Source organism: Lepus europaeus, chromosome 20 (genome assembly GCF_033115175.1).
Source record: "Lepus europaeus isolate LE1 chromosome 20, mLepTim1.pri, whole genome shotgun sequence".
Taxonomy (NCBI): domain Eukaryota; kingdom Metazoa; phylum Chordata; class Mammalia; order Lagomorpha; family Leporidae; genus Lepus; species Lepus europaeus.
Genome location: NC_084846.1, coordinates 22,085,547 through 22,108,945, shown reverse-complemented (window position 1 = coordinate 22,108,945; position 23,399 = coordinate 22,085,547). Strand labels below are relative to the sequence as shown.

General features: G+C 43.1%; 1 protein-coding gene across 8 annotated transcripts in view; it reads left to right on the top strand.

Annotated features, from left to right (window-relative positions):
- The window catches only part of SNX13 (sorting nexin 13), a 138,194-nt gene that overhangs the window by 13,078 nt on the left and 101,717 nt on the right, over positions 1-23,399 (top strand). For 6 of the 8 annotated variants that reach the window (XM_062179541.1, XM_062179540.1, XM_062179538.1 and 3 more), the window contains exon 2: positions 22,927-23,060. The exons of the other annotated variants lie outside the window; for them this stretch is intronic. Coding sequence is in view for 5 of the 6 variants with exons in the window: in XM_062179540.1 (XP_062035524.1) it covers positions 23,031-23,060 (30 nt within the window). In the remaining variant the exon portion in view is untranslated. The remainder of the gene's footprint in view (positions 1-22,926; positions 23,061-23,399) is intronic. 8 annotated transcript variants of the gene reach the window in all.

Sequence of the window (23,399 nt, the reverse complement as noted above, 5' to 3'; positions counted from 1 at the left end):
GTTGCTTTCTGTGTTCTTCGTTTCTTTGAAGAAGTTTTAAACTGTCAATGTGATCTTCTTTGACCCAGATAACCTAATTATTTCTTTGCTTCCTATGTCAATTTTTCTGAGTTTCTGATTTATTTATTACATTTCCAAAGTGAGTAATAAGAGGTAGGTCAAGATTGAGTTTCAAGAGGAAATCAGGGCCTGTGCTGTAGCTTAGTGGGTAAAGCCGCCGCCTGCGGTGCCGGCATTCCTTATGGGCGTTGGTTTGAGACCTGGCTGTTCCACTTCCAATCCAGCTCTCTGCTATGGCCTGGGAAAGCAGTGGAAGATGACCCAAGTCTTTGGGCTCCTGCACCCGTGTGGGAGACCCAGAAGAAGCTTCTAGCTCTTGGCTTCAGGTGGGTGCATCTCCCGCCATTGCAGCCAATTGGGGGGTGAACCAGTGGATGGAAGACCTCTCTCTCTTTCTTTGCCTCTCTTCTCTCTGTAACTCTGACTTTCAAATAAATATTTTTTTTTAAAAGAAGAAATCAAGAAGGCTGATACCTGTATAATATGAATTGATCATAATAAGAATTTTTAGCTAACCAGTTGTTTTTCTGACCACTGAAACTTTTATTGTAAGTGAAATGAAAGGAAAAATTATGGTACACTCCTATATTGTGCTTTAAAAATGATGTTGCAGTTTTCTGAATTAAGATCTATAGTTTTTGTCAAGTTAATAAACTTTTACGTGAAGTAGCTGTAAATTTATTTAAAGGTTTCCGAAAAATCAAATAGGCTTGAGAATGTTTATGGTTTATTAAAATTCTGTTGAATCGTTTGCCTAAAAGAGGGCAGAAAGGTGAGGAATGTAAAAGCCCCCTCCCCATTTCCACCTCGGGTGTAATTGGCTTACTAGGTATTAGTAGTACTGTGCAGTAGGTTAGCAAAAGAACTCAGGGCTGAGTTATTACATGGTTGCATTGCTGGAAATCTAAATTATGGGTATTAAGCATGTAAATGATTTCAGTCCCTTTACACAACAGCTGCTTATCTGGATTCCTGTAATAATACAGTCGACTGCTATAGTCAAGGAGTGGGGTGTTCCTCATATCTTACCATTTTACTTGTTGGAGGTTATGCCATCAGAATTCTTTGTGGGCAAGTCTGTCTCACCATTTTCTTTTTCTTTCTTTTTTTAAAGATTTATTTACTTCTGTTTGCTTGTTCATTCCCCAAATGGCCACAACAGCTGGGACTGGGTCTGTCCAGAGCCAGAAGCTTCATCCAGGTCTCCCACGTGTGTGGCAAGGTTCCAAAGACCTGGGCCACCTGGCACTGCTTTCACGGACACATTAGCAGGGAGCCATGGGATGCTGGTGTCACAGGTGGTGGCGCCACAAGGCTGGCTCCCCATTTTCCTTTCTGTATGTAGTTTTTTCTTTCTTGTTGCTGTGCTGTATGGGTATGTTGATGTCCTCTCACCTCTGTCCCTGTCTTTATAATTCTCCTTTATGTTTGTAGACCTGTAGTGTGTTCTTTCAGGGTTTTTCTGAGCCTTCACCCTTCTTCCTTGCTCAAATACATTACAGTGGTCACAATCGAAAATTTAACTTTCATTTTTTCCTTTCTTTCTCTCTCTTTTTTTAATATCAGAGGGTCTTTTTTTATTTATTTGAAAGAGTTACAGAGAGAGGGAGACACAGAGAGAGAGAGAGAGAGAGAGAGTGCGCGTGCGTGTGATCTTCTATCCCCTGGTTCACTCCCCAGATGGTCACAACAGCCAGTGGTGGGCCTGGCTGAAGCCAGGGGCTAGGAGCTTTTTCCAGGTCTCCCAGGAGTGTAGCAGGGCCCAAGCACTTGGGCTGTCTTCCACTGCTTTTCCTAGGCCATTAGCAGAGAGCTGGATCAGAAGTGGCGCAGCCAGGATGCCAACTGGGATGCTGCCATGGTAAGGGGTAGCTTTACCTGCTGTGCCAGAACTCTGGCCCCAGCTTTCACTTTTTCATATGTCTCATTGTGGGGTTAAAAAGTGTTTTCCATTGTTAATTTTCAATGTGAATGTAGAATGGTTTATACGTTTTCCATTATACAGTGTAACCCAGTATTAATTTACTTGTATGATTGTCTGAGTTTATATTTTTTTGTAGAATTTTTATTTTCATTATTTGAAAGGCAGAGAGACAGATGTTGAGTGATCTGCCATCTGCTGTTCACTCCCCCCAAATCTGCAATAGCCAGGGCTGGGTCATGTGGAAGCCAAGGAGCCTGTGTGAGTCTCCTATGTGGGTGGTGGAAGGTGTCCAGCGTATAACAAATCTTCCCAGACAGATGAATCAATTAATTCACAAGCTTTTAGTGGGATTCCGCTCCCGGGTGAGGTTCACCGGTCCCAACAGGGCTGGAGGGGGGTACCAGGGGAAGTCGCCTGTCAGAGGTTGGGAGGGTTCCTTTTATAGATACAGGGCACAGGGATTAAAGGTTGAGGCAGGTCTGATCCTCATTGGTTGACCTTTAGGCACTCATGGGGACCTTGACAAGGACTTTTCGTTCCTGGAAGTGTAGGCCTTCTCTCCTGTGGATTCCAAAGCTACCAGGTGGCAGGGACCCAAGTATTTGAGCCATCATCTTCCATCTCCCAGGATTAGCAGGGACTTGAACCAGGCACTCTGATAAGAAGTGAGAACTTCCCTGCTGTGCCAGACATCCACCCTGAATTAATTTTGATAAAAAAAGCCTCATCATCTCTTGAGTTAAGGAAAGCTGTTGAGCTTAATTTTTGTTGTAAATTAAGAGGATTTTGTACTTTCAGGATCACAGTCATCATTCTGATGTTGAGTTGTTACTGCAGTCAGGGTTTTGAAGGAATTTTATCAGAATCTGTATTAACTCTGAAGTATACATTGGAAGTTATTTTAATACCTAAAATATCTACATCAGATTCTTAAAGTTTATCAAGGGCTTTTGATGTTGGTGTCCGGTTACTTCTGCCTTTCCTGATTGTTGCATTTTTTGAACCTTAATAAATAACTTGATTACTCAGGTATTATATGCAGTATTTTGCCCCTTCCCTTTTGGGGAAAAAAAAAAAAAGCTAGAGTCATTGTAAAATAATGATTCAGAACATGCTTAGATTTTAAACCAAGCTCCAGTTTGATGGCTTGGCTGTTTTTCATTATCAGTTGATCTAGTTAATGTAATTTGTGTCCTAGAGCAGGGGTGCGGAATGTCTAGTCTACGGGCCATATAAGGCCTGAGAAATCATTTGGTCTGGCCCTGTCAAGGCAAAAGCAGGTGGGACTTGAAATTCAACAAATCTATAACAGGCTAATTCTTAAGCTGACAATTTTGTGTGTCCCATGAATGATGTTATAAATATTCAGATAGCCCTTGGCAGAAAAAAAGGTTCCCTACCTGTCACAGTTAGGAGAGTTGGATATATTTAAAGCAGCTAGTCAAAGTCCTAGACAGTCGGCAGCACTTAGTAAATGATAGCTCTTGTTGTCTTAGAGGATGGCAGGCTTGCCTTCTCATAACAAAGGAAGAGCTGGGAGATTGGTGAAAGGCCAGTGTTAAGCCTTGAGGATCTAAGATTTCTCCATCGTGATAGGCTTGTATTATTTTGATTCCTCTGGGATTTAATATTATGGGGGAAAGCAGAAGTTAAGAATTATAAATATTGGGACTGTTATTTTTATATTGTTATAATCCTGCTTGAATGAGGGGTAAATGGGGTTATTTATGAATATGGCATGTTTAAATTTTATTCTTCTTTGGAAGGCAAGAGAGTGCACGAGTGAACGAGAGACACGTAGCTCCCATCTGATATTTTGCCCTCCAGGTGCCTGTCAAACTGGTGCCGGTGATGGCTAAGCCTGGAAGGACAAGCTAGGCCTCTCTCTTAGGGGTGGCAGGAACCTAATGACTTGTTCCATTGCTGTTGCTTTCAAGGTCTGTACTGGTGGGAAGGAGGAGTCAGGAGCCCTATATGGAACCCAAGTCCTTGGATATGGGCGAAGTATTTCTTCACTGCTAGGCTAAATGCCCGCCCATGGATAGGAACTGTTTTATCTTGTTTTGCACAAGTGAACTGCTTTGATCAAAGTTTTATGTGCTTTAGAGGAGGATCACATGTAAGTAGAAGTCTTCTGATGTTTAAACTAAATTTATTCTTTCTAATTCAGTTATAAAGGAAGTTAAGATGAATTTCCATGTAACTCAGCTTATTTTTTCATGAGAGATGGTGATAGAGCATGATCTTGAAGTTTGAGGATCTTTAAGTGCTATCATGTGGCCCAGATAGAGAGAGGTAGGTAGTAAACAGAATTTAGGTTCAAAATGTTAAGTGCAATACTGTATTATGTTAAAATATGCCTTGCTGGCATCGCAAGGGGTAGCTTTACCTGCTGTGCCAGAACTCTGGCCCCAGCTTTCACTTTTTCATATGTCTCATTGTGGGGTTAAAAAGTGTTTTCCATTGTTAATTTTCAATGTGAATATAGAATGGTTTATATGTTTTCCATTATACAGTGTAACCCAGTATTAATTTACTTGTATGATTGTCTGAGTTTATATTTTTTTGTAGAATTTTTATTTTCATTATTTGAAAGGCAGAGAGACAGATGTTGAGTGATCTGCCATCTGCTGTTCACTCCCCCCAAATCTGCAATAGCCAGGGCTATAATGATAGGGAATCTAGAGAGAGTAGTATTACCTTTATGAAATAGGCAATTATTTAGAAACCCAGACATTCACGATTTAAATTTCTTTTTTGTTATTTTCTTGCCTTGAAAAAGATAGTGGAGTAGTGCTCCCTTCCTCATGAAAAATTTCTCTAATTGTTTCAAGAACATAGTGAAGCAGAACCTGCAACCATTGTTTAGAAAGAACTTTGCTTTTCAAAAATAATGACAGGGGATACCACGTGCCAAGTACTGTTGTGTGTATTTTTTTTTAAGCTTTATTTATTTATTTGAAAGGCAAAATTTACAGAGAGAGAGCAATTGAGATTTTTCCACCCATTGGTTCACTCCTCAAATGGCCACAACAGTTGGAGCTAGACTGGTCCGAAGCCGGGAGCCAGGAACTGCTTCTGGGTCTCCTATATGGGTGTAAGGACCCAATCACTTGGACTGTCTTCTGCTTTCCCAGGTGCATTAGCAGGGAGCTGGATTAGAACTGCTGCAGCAGGGACTCAAACAGCCGTCCATATGGGATGCAGGTGATATGGGTGGTGCAGGTGATGGCTTTATCCACTGCGCCACAACGCTGGCCCCCAGAGAGGACATTTTAAAGAAATGCTTTAAAAAGATTTATTTATTTATTTGAAAGGTAGAATTACAGAGAGAGGCAGAGAGAGAGAGAGAGAGAGAGGCAGAGAGAGAGGGAGGGAGGGAGGGAGGGAGGGAGGTCTTCTTTCTACTAGTTCACACCCCACAATGGCCTGGAGCTGGGCCCATCCAAAGGCAAGAGCCAGGAATTTCTTCTGGATCTCCCATGTGGTTGTAGGGGCCCAAGGACATGGGCCATCTTCTACTGCTTTCTCAGACCATAGCAGAGAGCTGGATCAGAAGTGCAGCAGCTGGGACTTGAAACGGTGCCCATATGGGATGCCATCACTGCAGCTGGTGGCTTTACCCACTACACCACAGCGCCAGCCCCTTAAATGCAATTTTAAAATTCTTTGGTCTTAGGTCTTTTGTTTGTTTGTTTAAAGATTTGTTTATTTATTTGAAAGGAAGTGTTAGAGGGAGAGACATAGAGATCATTCATCCACTGGTTCACCCCCTAAATGGCCACCATTGGACCAGGCTGAAGCCAGGAACTTCATCCAGACCTCCTAAGTGGGTGCAGGGGTCCAGCACTTGGGCCATCTTTTGCTGCTTTTCCCAGGCCATTAGCATGGAACTGGGTCACAAGTTGAGTAGCCAGGACAGGAACTGGTGCCCAATGGGATCCTGGTGTCATGGGCTGCAGCTATGCCACAGTGCCGGAATCCAAGTCCCCTCCCTCCCTCCCTCTTTTTTGGATTTATTTATATATTTGAAAGCCAGAGTTACAGACCGAGAAAGGGAGAGACAGAGAAGTCTTCATCTACTGGTTCACTATGCAGATGGCTGCAATGGCCAAAGCTGGGCTAATCCAAAGCCAGGAGCTGGGAGCTTCTACCGAGTCTCCCATGCAGGTGCAGGGGCCCAAGCACTTGGGCCATCTTCCCCTTTTTCCCAGGCCATGAGCAGTTAGCTGGATTGGAAGTGGGGCAGCTGGGACTTGAACTGGCACAAATATGGGATGCCAGTATCGCAGGCAGCCACTTAACCTGCTATGACATGGCACCAGTCCTGCCTAGGTCTTTTTATAAGATTTATTTCTTTATTTGAAACGCAGAGTTATAGAAAGGTTGAGAGAGCGAGCGAGCGAGGGAGAAAGTGCTCGTGAGAGCACTAGCACGTGATGGATTGATCTTTCATCTGCTAGTTCACTCCCCAAATGGCTGCAATAGCTTAAGCTGGGTCAGGCCAAAGCAAGGAGGCCAGAACTCCATCCAGTTCTCCCACATGGATGGCAGAGGCCCAAGCACTTGGCCATCTTCTGCCCTACTCCCAGGCTCATTAGTGGGGAGCTGGATCGGAACTGAAGCAGCTGGCGCCCATATGGGATGTTGGTGTTGTAACTGATGCCTTTACTTGCTGCACCATGATGCAGGTCTCTGTTCTTAGGTCTTTTATAAAAAAACAATATTAAATATGTTTAAATATTTTTATAACTAGGATTAAAATAACAATTTTTAATTTTATATAATGTTCGTTGAATTCCAACTTTTTTCCCCCTTTAACCATATATATTGACCCTCAAAGTGGGGCAGTATTGGAACTTGTTAGAGATCAGATCATTTAATTCAAATACTTCTTTGTGTTGTTTGTTTGAGCCTTGAGTAGGCTGTGCAGAACTCTTGTTTCTTCATACATTCACAGCTGTTTTTGTTTTTCAAATGGAAAGGGAGAGAGATCTTGCTTCTGCTAGTTCACTCCCTGGATGACAGCCATAGCTAGGCCAAAGCCAGGAGCCAGGAGCTTCTTCCAGGTCTCCCCCATTGGTGCAGAAGCCCAAGGACTAGGGCCATCTTTTGTTGCTTTCCCCAGCCATTAGGAGGGAGCTGGATTGGAAATGGAGTAACCAGGACTAGAACTGGAGCCCATATGGGATGCTGATGTTGCAGATGGAGGCTTAACCCATTGTGCCACAATGCCATCCCTGAAAATAAATTTTTTGAAGGGGTCATTTAAAAAGTAATTCATGCTTATAAAAATTCAAATATGAAGTTGTCAAGGGAGAGAGAGATTAAAATCTTCCATCTCCTGATTCACTCCCAAATGCCCACAATAGTCAGGATGGTGCCAGACCAAAACCAGGAGCCAGGGGCGCCATCCTGGTCTCCCACATGGGTGGTAAGGACCCATGTACTTGGGCCATCATCTGCTGCTTCTCAGGTGCACTAGCAGGAAGCTGGCTTAGAAGAGAGTAGCTGGGACTTGAACTGCATCTCTGATATGGAATGCTAGTGTTGCAAGCAGCAGCTCAATTCACTATATCATAATGCTGGTCCCATGTATGATAATTTTCATTTATTTTTATAATGAGAATTTTCAAAAATACATAAACTCTGAAAAGATATTACCACTAGCTCTTACGTACGGTAACCTGGGTTAGTTAATATTATTGTCTGTATGTTGTAAGGTGCTTTGCAACATGCTTGCCCTGTAATATGCTCTTCTCTCCTGAGCTCTGATAACCCAAAACCTTTCTGGGGGCCGGCGCTGTGGTGTAGTGGGTAAAGCTGCTGCCTGCAGTGCTGGCATCCCGTATGGGTGCTGGTTCTAGTCCTGGCTGCTCCTCTTCTGATCTCGCTCTCGGCTGTGGCCTGGGATAGCAGTAAAAGATGGCCCAAGTCCTTGGGTCTGGTCCCTTCACCAGTGTGGGAGACCCCAGGGGAAGCTCCTGCCTCCTGGCTTCAGATCAGTGCAGCTCTGGCCGTTGCAGCCATCTGGGGCGTCAACGAGCAGATGGAAGACCTCTTTCTCTGTAACTCTGCCTTTCAAATAAATTAAATCTTTAAAAGTTAAAATAATAATAAAAAAAGCCTTTCTGTACATTGCCAAAAAGTATCTTGGAGACAGAATTGCCCCTGGCCAAGAACACTACACCAAAATAGTACCTTAATTTTAAAAATTTAGTTTAGAATTGTTTTTGTCTTGTTTTATCTCAAATCAACTTGTTCCTTTGATCTATGTGTTTCTTCTTTAGCCTAGTTGATTTCTGTATGTCCTTTTGTGTTGCACTAACTAGTAGTTTGGAAAATGTAGCTGTATTGAGATATAATTCACATACCGTATGAATACAGTTCTCTTAATTAAAATGTAAAACCAGTAGATTTTATTATGGTATTATGCATCCATCACCATGATAAGTAATGAAGAACTCATTACTCCAAACCTCCCTGTCCTTTAGTCTTCAGTCCCTGAGTCTTTCTCCCCTCAGGCAGTCACAAATCTGCCTCTGTGGATTTTCCTGCTGTGAACATTCTGTATGACTCAAATTGTACACTGTGTGGTCCTTTGTGACTGGCTTTTTTCATTTAGCATGTTTTTAAGGGTCATTTATATTCTAGCACATACAAGCATTTCAAATTTCTTTTTATTGCTGGATATTCCAGTGTAAAAATCTGGTGCCCTCTGGTCAGCCACTCAAATGGCCCACAGCCTGTGTGTGGTCATGCCATTCCTGATAACCATTATTCCTCATTCCTACCCCTATCTGAGCTAGCATTCCTGTGGTCTCTCGATTTGAGCGCTGGTTAGTCAATGACGGGTAAGATCCCCTGGGGGACAACCTAAGACAGGCACAGCTGCGTACGGAGACCACATGGAAACGGGGTCAACAATGGTATGGCTAAGAATCATGCCTCCCGTTGCTCAAAAATAAACGAAAAGGGGGAAATATGGTGGAATGAGGTGAAAAGGTCATGCCAAGATGGCCACTGAGGTGAAAAAGGTCATGCCAAGATGGCCACTGACAACAGAAACTGCCTGGCAACAGGCCGTGATGGCTTCGGAAACCACATGATAACAGAGGAAACCACATGACAACAGAGCCTGACTGGCAACAGGCTGTGATTGGTTGGGGCATAGACCGCCCCTTGACTGGATTGGCTGGTCTTGGCTATATAAGCTGTTGTACTAACTCAAATAAACGAGTCTGCGGGCTGCTCGCCTCAGGCCTGCTTTCACCCGACTCCTGGAGTCTGTGTGGTGACTCCGCGCCTCTTGCCCCCACCACGCTCCTCCTCTCAGAAACGAATCCACTGCAACATAAAAATATCCCACATTTTTTGATCCTTTAATCAGTTAATGAACATTGGGTGGCTTATAGTTTTGGGCTGTTGTAAATAGCATTGCCGTGAATGTTTGTATCAATTTTGTGTAGGCTATTTTTTATATATATATATATTTTTAAGATTTTTTGTTTATTTGAGAGTCAGAGTTACAGACAGAGAGAGAGAGACAGACAGAAAGAAAGGTCGTCTATCCTCTGATTCACTCCCCAAATGGCCTCAGTGGCTGGAGCCAGGCGGATCTGAAGCCAGGAGCTTCTTTCGGGTCTCCCATGTTTAGTGCCAGGCCTCAAAGTACTTGGGCCATCTTCCACAGCTTTCCCAGGCCATAAGCTGAGAGCTGGATTGGAAGTGGAGCAACTGGGACACAATGGGTGCCCATTTGGGATGTTGGGAGACTTAGCCTACTACACCACAGCATTGGCCTCTAGGCTATGTTTTTGTTTCTTTTGGGTATATATCTAGGAATGGAATTGCTGGGTTATGTAGTAAGTCTGTTTAGCCTTTTGAGGAACTGCAAACTATTTTTAAAGTGACTGTCCTGTTTTATAGTAGAAGGGGTCTATTAGGCATCTTTAAAGTGTTCGAGGAAAATGAGCATTACTAAATTCCATTGTTTTCAGGAACTTTTTGAAGTTCTTTCATATTTTCTTTTCTTTTTTTTCTTTCTTTCTTTCTTTTTTTTGACAGGCAGAGTTAGAGAGAGAGAGAGAAAGGTCTTCCTTCTGTTGGTTCAACCCACAAATGGCTGCTACAGCCGGTGCGCTGCGCCGATCCAAAGCCGGGAGCCAGGTGCTTCCTCCTGGTCTCCCATGCGGGTGCAGGGCCCAAGCACTTGGGCCATCCTCCACTGCCCTCCCGGGCCACAGCAGAGAGCTGGACTGGAAGAGGAGCAACTGGGACAGAATTCGGCACCCCAACCGGGACTAGAACCCGGGGTGCTGGCACCGCAGGCCGAGGATTAGCCAAGTGAGCCACGGCGCCGGCCTTGAAGTTCTTTCATATTTTCTTCACATCCTGCAGGACTTGTGATCCAGTGTTTTGGATTGTAGTAGACCTAGTGAGAAGTGGTATCTTAGAGTGGTTTTTATTTGCATCTCCTATTGAGCAACAAAAACTTTTCATGTGCTTGTTAATGAGCATTTGTGTGGGTTTTGTTTAGAGAAATACCCATTCAAATCTGTGCCCATGTTTAATTGGGTTATTCTATTATTTAGTTTTGTTCTTTTTATTTTAAAAGTAGGATTCTGTTGTCAAGTATATGATTTGTAAATGTTTTTTTCCCCATTTAGTGGATTGGCTTTTTATTTTCTTGATTGTATCATTTGCAGCACAAGATTTTCTAATTTTGATGCATCCAGTCTACCTGTTTTTCTTTTGTTGCTTGTGCTTTTGGTGTCAGAAGGTAATTATTTAAATTCTATATTGCATTTTCAACAAAGTTTAGCTTCAGGTAATAGTGTCAAGTATTACACATGCAAGATAGATAAGAGAAGGGCTGAAATTAAGGCACACTGTTGCTTTTCCAAACTTGAATTTTAAATACATACTTTATTCATGAATTTTTTTTAAAAAAGATTTATTTATTTATTTGAAAGGCAGAGTTAACAGAGGCAGAGAGAGAGGTATATTTCATCCACTGGTTGACTCTACAAATGGCCTCAATGGCAGGAATTGGGCTGATCCAAAGCCAGGAGCCAGGAGCTTCTTTTGTGTCTCCCATGTGGGTGCAGGGGTCCAAGCACTTGGGTCACCTTCCACTGATTTCCTAGGCCATAGCAGAGGGCTGGATTGGAAGTGGAGCATCCTGGACTCGAATCAGTGCCCATATAGGATGCCAGCACTGCAGGTGATATCGGAAATGACCCCTTAAAAATCATATGAAAATGTGGCCCCTTTAAGTTCCCCAGAAGCGCCATCTGGGCCACCACATATGCTACCGGAATTTGGGGTGCCAGACAATATCACCATATGCATATTAATAAATCCCCAATATTAATAAGCCCAAGAGGGTTCTTGCCTAATATTTAGAGAAGAATTCTAAATACCGGCATCAATAAATGAGGCAACGTGGTACATTTTAGGCTTTTATTTAGTGTGAAAGATGCATAGGAAAGTGAGGGCTTTAGTTCAGTTAAAGAGAAGGGAAAATCTGGAAACTAGGGTAGCGTCCATACCAAGCAGAGAGCAGGCCAAAAGCCACGTGCGGCAAGCGCTTTGAGCTGCTATCCACCGCTTATCACCAGCAGCAAAGCAGAGGCAGAGAGCCTTTTGGGATGCTCTTTGCCTTTTATATATTTTTCACAGGGTAGTGGCTTGTGGGCAGGTGGGTGCTCAGGTATGGTCAGGTAGAGCATGATGTCATACGGGGCATGGTGAGGGTTTCAGGTAGGGTGTGAGGTCACACAGGGGGCGTGGCAAAGGCATGGTCTTCCAGCTCACAAACCTAATCGGTTTTAGCCTGTCTACTTCACAGGCAGCAGTTTTATCTGCTGTAACACAGCGCCAGCCCCCTTCATGAATATTTTTATCATAGCTAGATGGTATGTCACATCTAGATGGTAGGTCATAGGTAGATGCTTGCATGTGTAAGACTTTACTGGGCATTTGAAGGTGCTTGTTCTGCAGTGGAAACTTAAGCTACCGTGATCTAAACTTATGCAGTGTTCTAGTCTCCCATGGTCCTGTCCTCATGAGTGTTCTTCATGGTCAGCCCAAACCTTGAGGAAAGGAATCCTCCAAAAGAAGAGACTGTGTCTGCAGTCCTCCTCACTACCCATGTGATTTGCTTGCTCCTCCTTGCTGCCAGATCACCTGTATCATTGTGGTCTTATCCGTGATGGTTTCTGACCCCCTTGGCGTTAACTTTGGTGTTGTTATCGGGCTGCCCTGTTTTGTTAGCTGCACTCCCCGGTCCAGGAGTTACAGCTCAGATGATGGCATTCTGGAGGATCATCTGTTTATGATATGGCTGCCTCATCCAGATCACTTGACAGCAGTGTCTTTGTCTTTATCCCCTCCACCTTCATAGTGTTACACTTCTTATTGGAGCAAAGGCATTACATGCTACTTAAATAGTTAGTAGTTAGGAATTGGCTTGGGATCTACATGTAATACTGGAATGCCTGGGTTTGAGACCTAGCCCCACTCATGATTCCAGCTTCTTGCTTATGCAGACTTGGAGTCAGTTTATTTTTATTTGAGATGGTGGGGGTTGGGTTTGGCAGAGAGAGACAGACACATACATTTATGTTCTATCTGCTGGTTCATTCCCCAGATGACTGGCTCTTGGCTTTGGCCTGGCCCAGCTGTGGCTATTGCAGGCATTTCTAGAGTAAACCAGTGAATGGGAGGTGTCTCTTTCCCTTACCCCTTTGAGTCGTCGTCGTCTTCTTTTTTTAAAGATTTATTTATATAAAAGGTAGAGAGAAGCAGAGGGGGAGAGAGAGAGACAGACAGAGAGAGACAGGTTTTCCATCCGATAGTTCACTCCTCAAATGGCTGGAATGGCCAGAGCTGAGCTGATCTGAAGCCAGGAGCTTCTTCCCAGTCTCCCATGTGGGTGCAGGGGCCCAAGCACTTGGGCCATCTTCTACTGCTTTCCCAGGCCACAGAAGAGAGCTGGATTGGAAGAGGAGCAGCCGGGTCACAAACTGGTGCCTATATAGAATGCCAGTACTGCAGGTGGCGGCTTTACCCGCTGCGCCACAACACCAGCCCCTCCCCTCACTCTTTTTATTTTATTTTATTTTTTTTTAAGATTTACTTATTTATTTGAAGGTCAGTTACACGGGGGTGGGGGGTGGGGGGGGAGAGGTGTCTTCCATCCGCTGGTTTACTCCCCAAATGGCTGGAGCTGCACCGATCCCAAGCCAGGAGCCAGGAACTTCTTCTGGGTGTCCCATGTGGGTGCAGGGGCCTAAGCATTTGGACCATCTTCTACTGCTTTCCCATACCATAACAGAGAGTTGGATCGGAAGTGGAGCAGTCGGGACTCGAACCGGCGCCCACAGGGCTGCGACCTCCCCCCCGCCCCCCGCACTCTTTCTCAGTCCTCCCCATCCCCTCCCAGTCCTTCTCCCTCTCCACTTTTGATATAATTAAAATATTTTAAAAAGTAGAGCATTGTATGGATTATCCTTGAGTAGTACTTGGGCTAGAGAATAATCTTGTAGGCCATGTATCATCCAAGTTATCAGGGAATGGACACTACTGCCTTGGAGATGAATGGATCTCATCTTTGCATATTGGCATCATCTGGTGAGAAATTTTACAAACTAATAATGCCTCTGTCTCAGCTTAGCTGCATATTGGAAATCTGATGCATGGTTCCTATCCCCAGCTTTTCTGATTTGATTTGTGTGTGGTATAACCTGGGTAATGGGATTTTAAAATGCCACCCTCCACCCCACCCCTTGCTTGCTTCCAGGTAATTCTAATGTGCAGAATTACAGGAACAAGGGTTTCTACAGAAACTGGCTAGGTAGTATGGTTGGGATCATGACCTTGCCTCCTGAAGTTGAGATAGTAAAGGAAAAAAGCAGCAGGACAGTGAAGGATGTAGGCATGTTTGCTTTTGCTTTGGAATTGAGTGAAGGAAGGAAGCGGTGGGACGGTGGATAAAGGAGCGAAAAAGCAAGAATGGTAGATGGTGTCAGTATGGAGAGGATTGATAACTGGAGAGGATTGATAATTGATAGCTTGGTGGTGACCTAGGATTATAAGGCCTAGTGGGTTTAGAATTAGTCTAGAGAATCCATCCGCAGTCCTGTTGTGGATGCTATTTGCAAATGAGTTGAAATGGTCTCAAGTCAATCTGAACTATGAAGGATGAGATTTCATATGCAGTCCTGACTCTGCCTTGTCTTTGATAAGGGGTCTAGGATTGATTGTGTAAAGATCCAAGAAGAGGCTGGGAGTTTGGGCTGTTGTCCCACGGAATCCTAGGATAGTGATTAGGGGTGTTCTAACAGTGGCTGGGTGAGGCTGTAGATTCTCAAAGTTTGAGCATTTCTGCATAGAGCAGATGTTCTCAGGTGTACTGCTGTTTGAGTACACACTGCAGTTCATTATAGTGGCAGAACCTTCACTGTTTCTTCACTTTATACTCCGTATTTACAGGAACAGTTTAAACTGCCCAGTCCCAGATTGGTGAGCCACTACTTGTATGTTTTACCGTTTTTCTTCATACAAGAAATGAAGCGGATATAGAAACAGTGAAAAGGGATGTTGTGTAGTACCTTGGCATTCACCCCCTGATTATAGACTAGATTTTAAAAAAAATTTTGAGAGAGAACAAATGAACTTCCATCTGCTTATTTACTTCCTGTTGCCCTCAATGGCTGGGGCTGAATGAGGCTGAAGCTGGGAGCTGGGAAGTCAATCCAGGTCTCCCAAGTAAGTGACAGGAGCTCAATCTCTTGAGTCACCACCGCCACCATCTGCTTCCCAGGGTCTGTGTTGATAGGAAGCTGGCGCCGGAGTAAGTTCTCAATCTCAAGTGCTCTGATATGGGACATGGGCATCTCAATTGTTGCCTTAACTTCTAGACTGAGTGCCCAACTTCTAGACTGAATGCCTTATAATTTTATGCACTAAGAAATGTGTTTCACAGAGTAACTACTTAGCTTGGATTAATGTCCCTCCCAACTACATAATGGACTACAAGTTTCTAATTGTTAAGTATTGAGTCAACTAAGAATAAGTCAGTTAACTGCATTCTGTTTTCTTATTTTGACATGTAACCTGTCTCTTTTTCACTGTGAAACTTGGAAATATGAGGACATTAGACATTTCTTTAAGCAGGTTGCTTAAATTTTTTTTTTCTAATTAAAGCTTTAGGGGCCATCGCTGTGGCGCAGTAGGTTAATCCTCTGCCTGCGGCACCAGCATCCCATGTGGACGCTGGTTCTAGTCCCGGCTGCTCCTCTTCCAATCCAGCTCTCTGCTGTGGCCTGGGAAAGCAGTGGAGGATGGCCCAAGTGCTTGGGCCCCTGCATCCACGTGGGAGACCAGGAAGAAGCAGCTGGCTCCTGGCTTCGGATCGGCACCACTCTGCCCATTGCAGCCATCTGGGGAGTGAACAAGCAGATGGAAGACCTTTCTCTCTGTCTCTCCCTCTCACTTTCTGTAACTTTACTTCTTAAATAAATAAATAAAATCTTAAAAAAAAAAGAAAGCTTTAAAAAATGTTAAACTTTGTAGGCTTTTAGAGCTACCCTGGTTATGCAGAGGAATTGTGATGTTGCTTTTGAATAAGGAGTTCATTCAAAACACTTTTCAATGTATTTTTGATCAGAGTAAGGTAGCAGTAAAATAGTAAAAATGATAATTTATTGTAGAATTAAGAAAATTGTATACTAAGTGAAAAACAATACTTTTGCATAATTATATCATGTTAACTAGTAATTAAAACTTATGTGCTTTTTACTAAGCAAAATTTATGCCATGGGGGCCGGCACTGTGGTACTGTAGGTTAATCCTCCACCTGCGGCACTGGCATCCCATATGGGCTCCGGTTCGAGACCTGGCTGCTCTACTTCCTATCCAGCTCCCTGCTAATGCACCTGGGAAAGCAGTGGAAGATGGCCCAAGTCCTGGACCCCTGCACCCAAGTGGGAGACTTGGAAGAAGCTCCTGTCTCCTAGTGCCGGATTGGCCCAGCTCTGGCCGTTGCAGCCATTTGGGGAGTGAACCAGCGGATGGAAGATCTCTCTCTCTCTGCCTCTCACTGTCTGTAACTCTGTCAAATAAATAAATTAAAATCTTTAAAAAAATTTATGCTGTGGCGCATCGGGTTAACATCCTGTCCAGAAGTTCCAGCATCCCATATGGGTGCCGGTTCTAGTCTGGGCTGCTCCATTTCTGATCCAGCTCTCTGCTGTGGCCTGGGATAGCAGTGGAAGATGGCCCAAGTCCTTGGGCCCCTGTACCCAAGTGGGAGGCCCAGAAGAAGCTCTTGGCTTCAGATCTGCATGGTTCTGGCCGTTGTGGCCAGTGGGGGAGTGAACCATCGGATGGAAGTCCTCTCTCTCTCTCTCTCTCTCTGCCTCTCCTCTCTATGTGTAACTCTGACTCAAGTAAAAAATAAATAAATCTTTATAAAAAATTTATGCGATGATTAAAGCTTTCACACTTTTTATAATCAGATGATTTTGTGTACAGTGATTTTATTTCACATGTGTTTGAATACTGAAATTTAAAGTAACTTTTCAAGGCTATGACACCCTGAAGCCTGTGATGGTCATGGGGATTTAGGCTACTTCTCATAGCTGGGTTTTTCCACACATTTTTGTTATCTTTGAATTAATAGTTTTAGATGTGTTTAGCGAGATAAAAACTAAATTGCAACCAGGTTAAATGGTATTTTGTTTTTACTTTCTGCTTTTTGAATTGTTTTCATTGACTTACCTGACATTTAGGTGGATATGAATAGAACCCATATTTCTAGAATTCAGTGTGTATTTGTTTAAGAACTCGACATAGCCACTCAGCTGTTTTGGCATCTGGAGGTATATTTGCAGTGTAGTTTTATAAAGACATATTCTGATTGTTCAGAGAAGTGCTCATAATATTTTTCTTTGGCTATGGCATGCAACATCATTTGGCTGAAAATTTCTAGGCCAAAATTACTTCTATTCTATATGATATTAAATTCTGACAACTCAGGTAAGCATTTGTCATGTTGGAATATGTGCAAAGCTGCTTTCTGAGGAAAATAGTAGTTTTTCTTATTTGTCTCTGTGGTAGTCTAGTACTCCATAAAAGTAGGGTGGTGAGAAAACTAGTATCAAGCATTTAATATATAGCAGCATGTACAAGGATGATTGTTGCACTTTACATGTACGGAAGCAAATAAAGATGAATGATCTGATGGCACGTACACTTGACTTTAGACTTTCTAGAACAGTAGTTTTTGGGTAAAGTCCATGGACTCTGGAATGGGAACAGCATTTACTGCATTATAGGATTGCAAATCGATCTTGAAGGCTAAGTGGGCTAAATGTTAGACCTAGTCTTTTTTTTTTTTTTTTTTTTTTGACAGGCAGTTAGAGAGACAGAAAGGTCTTCCTTTCGTTAGTTCACCCCACAAATGGCTGCTACGGCCTGTGTGCTGCACCAATCCAAAGCCAAGAGCCAGGTGCTTCCTGGTCTCCCATGTGGGTGCAGGGCCCAAGGGCCTGGGCCACCCTCCACTGCCTTCCTGGGCCACAGCAGAGAGCTGGACTAGAAGAGGAGCAACCGGGACAGAATCTGGAGCCCCGACTGGGACTAGAACCCAGGGTGCTGGTGCAGGTGGAGGATTATCCTAGTGAGCTGCAGCGCTGGCCAAAGTTAGTCTTTGTGCTGTTGTTTTTTTTTTTTTTTTTTTTTTTTTTTTTGGGAGGCAGAGTAGGACATAGGAAGGAGAGACGGAGAGACAGATGGAGAGAGACCTTCCATCTGCTGGTTCACTCCTCAAATGTCCAAGACAGCTGAGACTAGGCCAGGCTGAAGCCAGGAGCTCAGAACTCAGTTTTAGATCTCCGGCTTGGGTGGCAGGAACCTAACTGACTTGAGCCATCACCCGCTACCTCCCAGGGTTTGCACTAGCAGGGATCGGGAGCAAATCTGGAACTTGAACCTTGGCACTCCAGGATGGGAAATGGGAATCCTTAACTACTTTGTCATACTCACCCTGCTCCCTTTCTTTAAATTTTCATGTAGCTTTTAATTGTTGTGGGAAGTGCCAGCCCTTTCCCTGGTGTGATAAGGCATCTGCATCTGATAGCAGCCTGGGTAGTAGACCCTTGTAGGCCTGGGAGGCCATCAGGACCTGTGGCTGTGGTCTGTGTCCTATGTGACAGTCCGCAGAGGGCCCCAGGTGCAGTCTGCCGGATGAGCATCCGTGGTGAGGGGACTGGATGGGTACTTCAGAAAGTCCCCAGGAAAACGGAATTAGAAGATAAGTTTATGTTGGTGCCAAGGGTTTTTGAAATCTCTGCATAGTTTTTCCATAGTACACCTTTTACATGACCATTTTGACATCCTTCCTAGAACTTGTATAGCAAACTGGTATCTTGATCCACTTCTCACCTCAAAGCTCTATCAAGATTGATCACTCTAAAGCTGTAGCATTTTTTTTTTTTTCTGAAACTGTCCAGGACCCTATAGAGAAGCCCTGGAGAAGTTCATCCTTACTGCTCACAGGTTAATTAGCTAATTCTAATTAAGAAGCAGTCCTGTGAGTCACTCATTTTACTCATGGGTGAACCAAGCCATAGCGACTTACCATGGGCACATAGCAAGAATGTTCTGGAGGTTAATCCTCCGCCTTTGGCGCCGGCATCCCATATGGGCTCTGGGTTCCAGTCCCGGGCGCTCCTCTTCCAGTCCAGCTCTCCGCTGCTGCCCGGGAGGGCAGTGGAGGATGGCCCAAGTGCTTGGGTCCCTGCAACCACATGGGAGACCAAGAGGAAGCACCTGGCTCCTGGCTTTGAATCTGCGCAGTGCCTGCCAGCCGCAGCAGCCACCTGGGGAGTGAACCTATTTAAGGAAGACCCCTCCCCTTGTCTCTCTCTCACTGTCTATAACTCTACCTGTTGGAATGTTCTGGAGATAGATTCAAACCCAGAAAACTTGGCTCCAGAGTTCCTGCCCCTAAACTAAAAACACAAAACAAAAACCCTACAAGCTGATTCTAATTACAAGGGAAAAAATTTAAAAAAAGAATAAAGTAAATGCTGAATGGTAGGTAGACCACAGAAGACTTATGCTTATTAGCATGTAATTGGAGTGGGAAGAAAATGCATCTCTATGCAGCTCGCTTGTTTATGCTAACACCAATCTTTGAATTCGAGGAAGGTGAGACATTCAGATCCAGAGATGACCCAGCCAGCAAGTTCTGTATAAAAAGGGCTGGCTTCTCAGAAACACATTTTGAACCTCTGAGTCATGGAGCTGGAATCACTCTTTCATCCTTAGGTGAGGCTTAACTTTGCTTGAAGTGAGAGCTCTGTCTTTGATAACCCATTGCGCTTCCTAACAGCCTTGCTTAAAGAAGGCATTTTGAATCTGCACACGTTTGCATTTAGTTTCTGGTAAATAGTTTCTTTTTAAAAACTTATTTAATAAATATAAATTTCCAAAGTACAACTTTTGGATTATAGCAGCTTTTTCCCCCCATAACCACCCTCCCACTCAAAACCATCCCATCTCCCACTCCCTGTCCCATCCCATTCTTCATCAAGATTCATTTTCAATTATCTTTATATACAGAAGATCAATTTAGTATATACTAAGTAAAGATTTCAACAGTTTGCACCACACAGACACACAAAATATGAAGTACTGTTCGAGTACTAGTTATACTGCTAATTCACATAGTACAACACATTAAGATCCTACATGGGGAGTAAGTGCACAGTGACTCCTGTTGTTGCTTTAACAATTGACACTCTTATTTACAGCGTCAGTAATCACCCTAGGCTCTTGTCATGACCTGCCAAGGCTATGGAAGCCTCTTGAGTTCTCCAACTCTGATCTCATTTAGATAAGGCCATAATCAAAGTGGAAGTTCTCCCTTCAGAGAAAGGTACCTCCTTCTTTGATGGCCCGTTCTTTCTGCTGGGATCTCACAGAGATCTTTCATTTAGGTAAATCTTTTTTTTTTTTTTGCCAGAGTGTCTTGGCTTTCCATGCCTAAAATATTCTCATGGGCTTTTTAGCCAGATCTGAATGCCTTAAGGGCTGATTCACTCAGTACCTTTCAAAGCCTGAGAGAATTAATATTGGAAAAACTGCCTAAGAGTTATTTATTTAAATATTTATTTTATTTATTTGAATGAGTTAGAGAGAGAGATAGAGAAAGAGAGAGGTCTTCCATTTGCTAGTTCACTCCCCAAATGGCAGCAGTGACTGGAGCTGAGCTGATCTGAAGCCAGGAGCTTCTTCTGGGTCCCACATGCATGTGGGGGTCCAAGGACTTGGGACATTCTCCACTGTTTTCCCAAGCACATTAGCATGGAGCTGGATTGGAAATGGAGCAGCTTAGATTCGAACCAGCGCCCTTATGGGGTCCAATGCTGTAGGCAGGGACTTTAACCTGCTGCACCACAGTGTCAGCCTCTAGTTATTTATTTAATCCAGTCTTTCTTACAGATTCTCTTTTAAAATTTTTTTGTTTTAAATTGTGGCTAGATTTTCTAATTTCTATCTTTGGGTATAGTTTGACTCCTAGAATACTATAATCTTACAACATGGTAGTCATACTCCTTGCAAGACTGTCTTCATTACACTTTTTTTTAATATACCCATTTTTATTTGAATTCATCATGGGAAGCGATTATGGTAAACTTTATAATATCTTTCCTGTAAAGCTGTTGCTGAGAACATTAACCAGTACTTCGTGCATTGTCTTTCAGATAAAATCTATATTATACTGTGTTTTAAAAATATAGGGGTGAGGCCAGTGCTGTGGCTTAACAGGTTAAGCCTCTGCCTGGGATGCCAGCATCCCCACATGGGTGCCCGTTCAAGTCCCCACTGCTGCGCCTCCAATCCAGCTCCCTAATATTGTGCCTGGGAAAGCACCAAAAGATGGCCCAAGTGCTAGGGCCCCTGTACCCACGTAGGAGACTCAGAAGAAGCTCTTGGCTGCTAGCTTCAGTGGCCATCTGGGGAGTGAACTGGTGGATTAAAGCATGCGCGCTCTCTCTCCCTCTTCCTCTCCCTCTCCCTCTCCCTCTCCCTCTCCCTCTCCCTCTCCCTCTCCCTCTCCCTCTCCCTCTCCCTCTCCCTCTCCCTCCTTCTCTACCCCCTTCCTTCCCTCTCCCTACTTCTCTCCCCCCTCCCTCCCATAATTCTGACTTTCATATATATATATATATATATATACACACACACACACACATATATATATTTAGCACAGTGATTAGTACTCCATGTGGGACAACCACATCTCATATCAGAATGCGTGGGTTCAAGCCCTGGGTCTGCTTCCCATGCCAGCTACCTGCTAATGTGCACCCTGCAGGGCGGTTGCTGGTGGCTTGTACTTGGGTCCCTGCCTCCCATCTGGGAGACCTGGACTGAGTTCCTGACTCCTGGCTTTGGTCTGGCCAAGCCTTGGCTTTTGTGGACATTTAGGGGGAATGTGCCAACAGATGGAAGATCCTTCTGTCTCTCTGCCTTTCAAATAAAATGAAAATAAATTTTAAAATAGTATTAAAAATAAAATATTAAAAATTCAGTGCTCCATATACAGAGTGCTGGTTAATGAAAGGAACTTTTGATGTTGTTTGCCCCTCCCTGTTTTACAAATGAAGAGATCAAGATGTGGAGAGATCAGCTATAATAGCTAGCCAAGTACCTAGGACTAGAAGTTCTGTCTCCTAACAACCAACCCAGAGTTTTTTTCTTTCTTTCTTTTTTTTTTTTGTTCTAAAAATTGAGGTGGAATTGACATCATGTATTAACCATTTTGAAGAAATGAAAATATTCATGATGTGCAATCACCAAAATATTTTCATCACTCTAAAAGGAAGACAGTATTAAGTGTTTCCTCCCATTTTCCTTTCCGCTCTAGGCTCTAGCAGCCGCAAATCTGAGTTCTGTCTGCATGGATTTAGTTAATTCTGGATAGTTCAGATATAGCAGTCCTCCCTTGATCTGCAAGGGATGCATTCTAAGGGCCCCCAGCTCACTTCCCCCTGTGAATGCTTGAAAGTGCGAATAGTGCTGAATCTTGTATGTACTATGCTTGTTCTATACATATATTTATAAATTAAGTTTGGTAAGAGGTTAACAGTAGTAACTAATAATAAAGTAGAACAGTTACAACAACATACTCTGTAAAAGTTATGTGAATGTAGTCTCAAAATATCGTACTGTGTTCATTCTTTTTGTGATGATTTGAGATATAGTGTCTATATGATGAGATAAGTGAGGTGAATGGTAGAGGCATTGGGACATAGGCATTAGATGACTGCATAAGGATTATGGGAACACTGATATAGCCAACCTGAAAACCTAAATGGCTACAAAGTGACTAATGGTTAGTGCACCCAGCGTGGCTTGCCGGACAAAGGAATAATTGACTTAGGAGCAAGGTCGTACAACATTTCATCATGCTGCTCGGAATGATGCTCAGCTTGAAACTTAAGACTCCTTTATTTTTGGAATTTTCCACTTAATATTTCCGATCTGCAGTTTACTGGGTAACTGAAAACGTGGAAACTGAAACTCAATAAGGGAAGCTACTGTAAATGGAATTCTACAGGCTGTGGTGTTTTGTATTTGGCTTCTTAGTGTAATGTTTCTAGGTTTACCCATGTTGTTGCTTCCATCAGCACTTCATTTCTTTTTTATGACTGAATGATACTCCATTGTATAGAGACACCACAGTTTGTATATCCATTTGTTGATGGACATTTAGGCTCTTTGCATCTTTTAGTTGTTGTAAATAGTGCTATTGCGAACGTCTGTATGTGCATTTGTTTGAGTAGCTGTTTTCAATATTTTTGGTTATGCACACCTTGGAACGGAATTGTTGGATCCTATGATAATTCTATGTTTAACTTTTTTAGGAACCACCAACTGTTTTACACAGTGGCTGCACCATTTTACATATCCCCAGTTTGTTTTTGTTTGCCCTCTATCATGCTGAGATCATGCTGACTTGAAAAAGAAAATGAGCCAAAGATCAGTCTTTTTTTTTAAGGTATGAACTCTTATTTGGTACATCTTTTGCAATAGATTTTTCAGCCAGTTTTATCTGTCTTTTTTCAAGTGGTTTATTGAATTTCATTTTGTTTGTTCTTTTCTTAAAAAATTTGTATGCCTTCATTTCTTTTCTTTCATAGTTTTTGTGTTCTTAGAACCTATGGGAATGATTTTGAGGGCTAAGTAAATATGTTTATTATACAACATGAAAGGAAAATAATAAAAAGGGAGAAATAGCAATACTGAAATAGTTTGGGTTACTTTGAAGGAGTCACTTACAGTTTTCAGTTTCCTTAAGTGTGGGTCACACTTCCTTCCACATTTTCTGTAGGGGTCA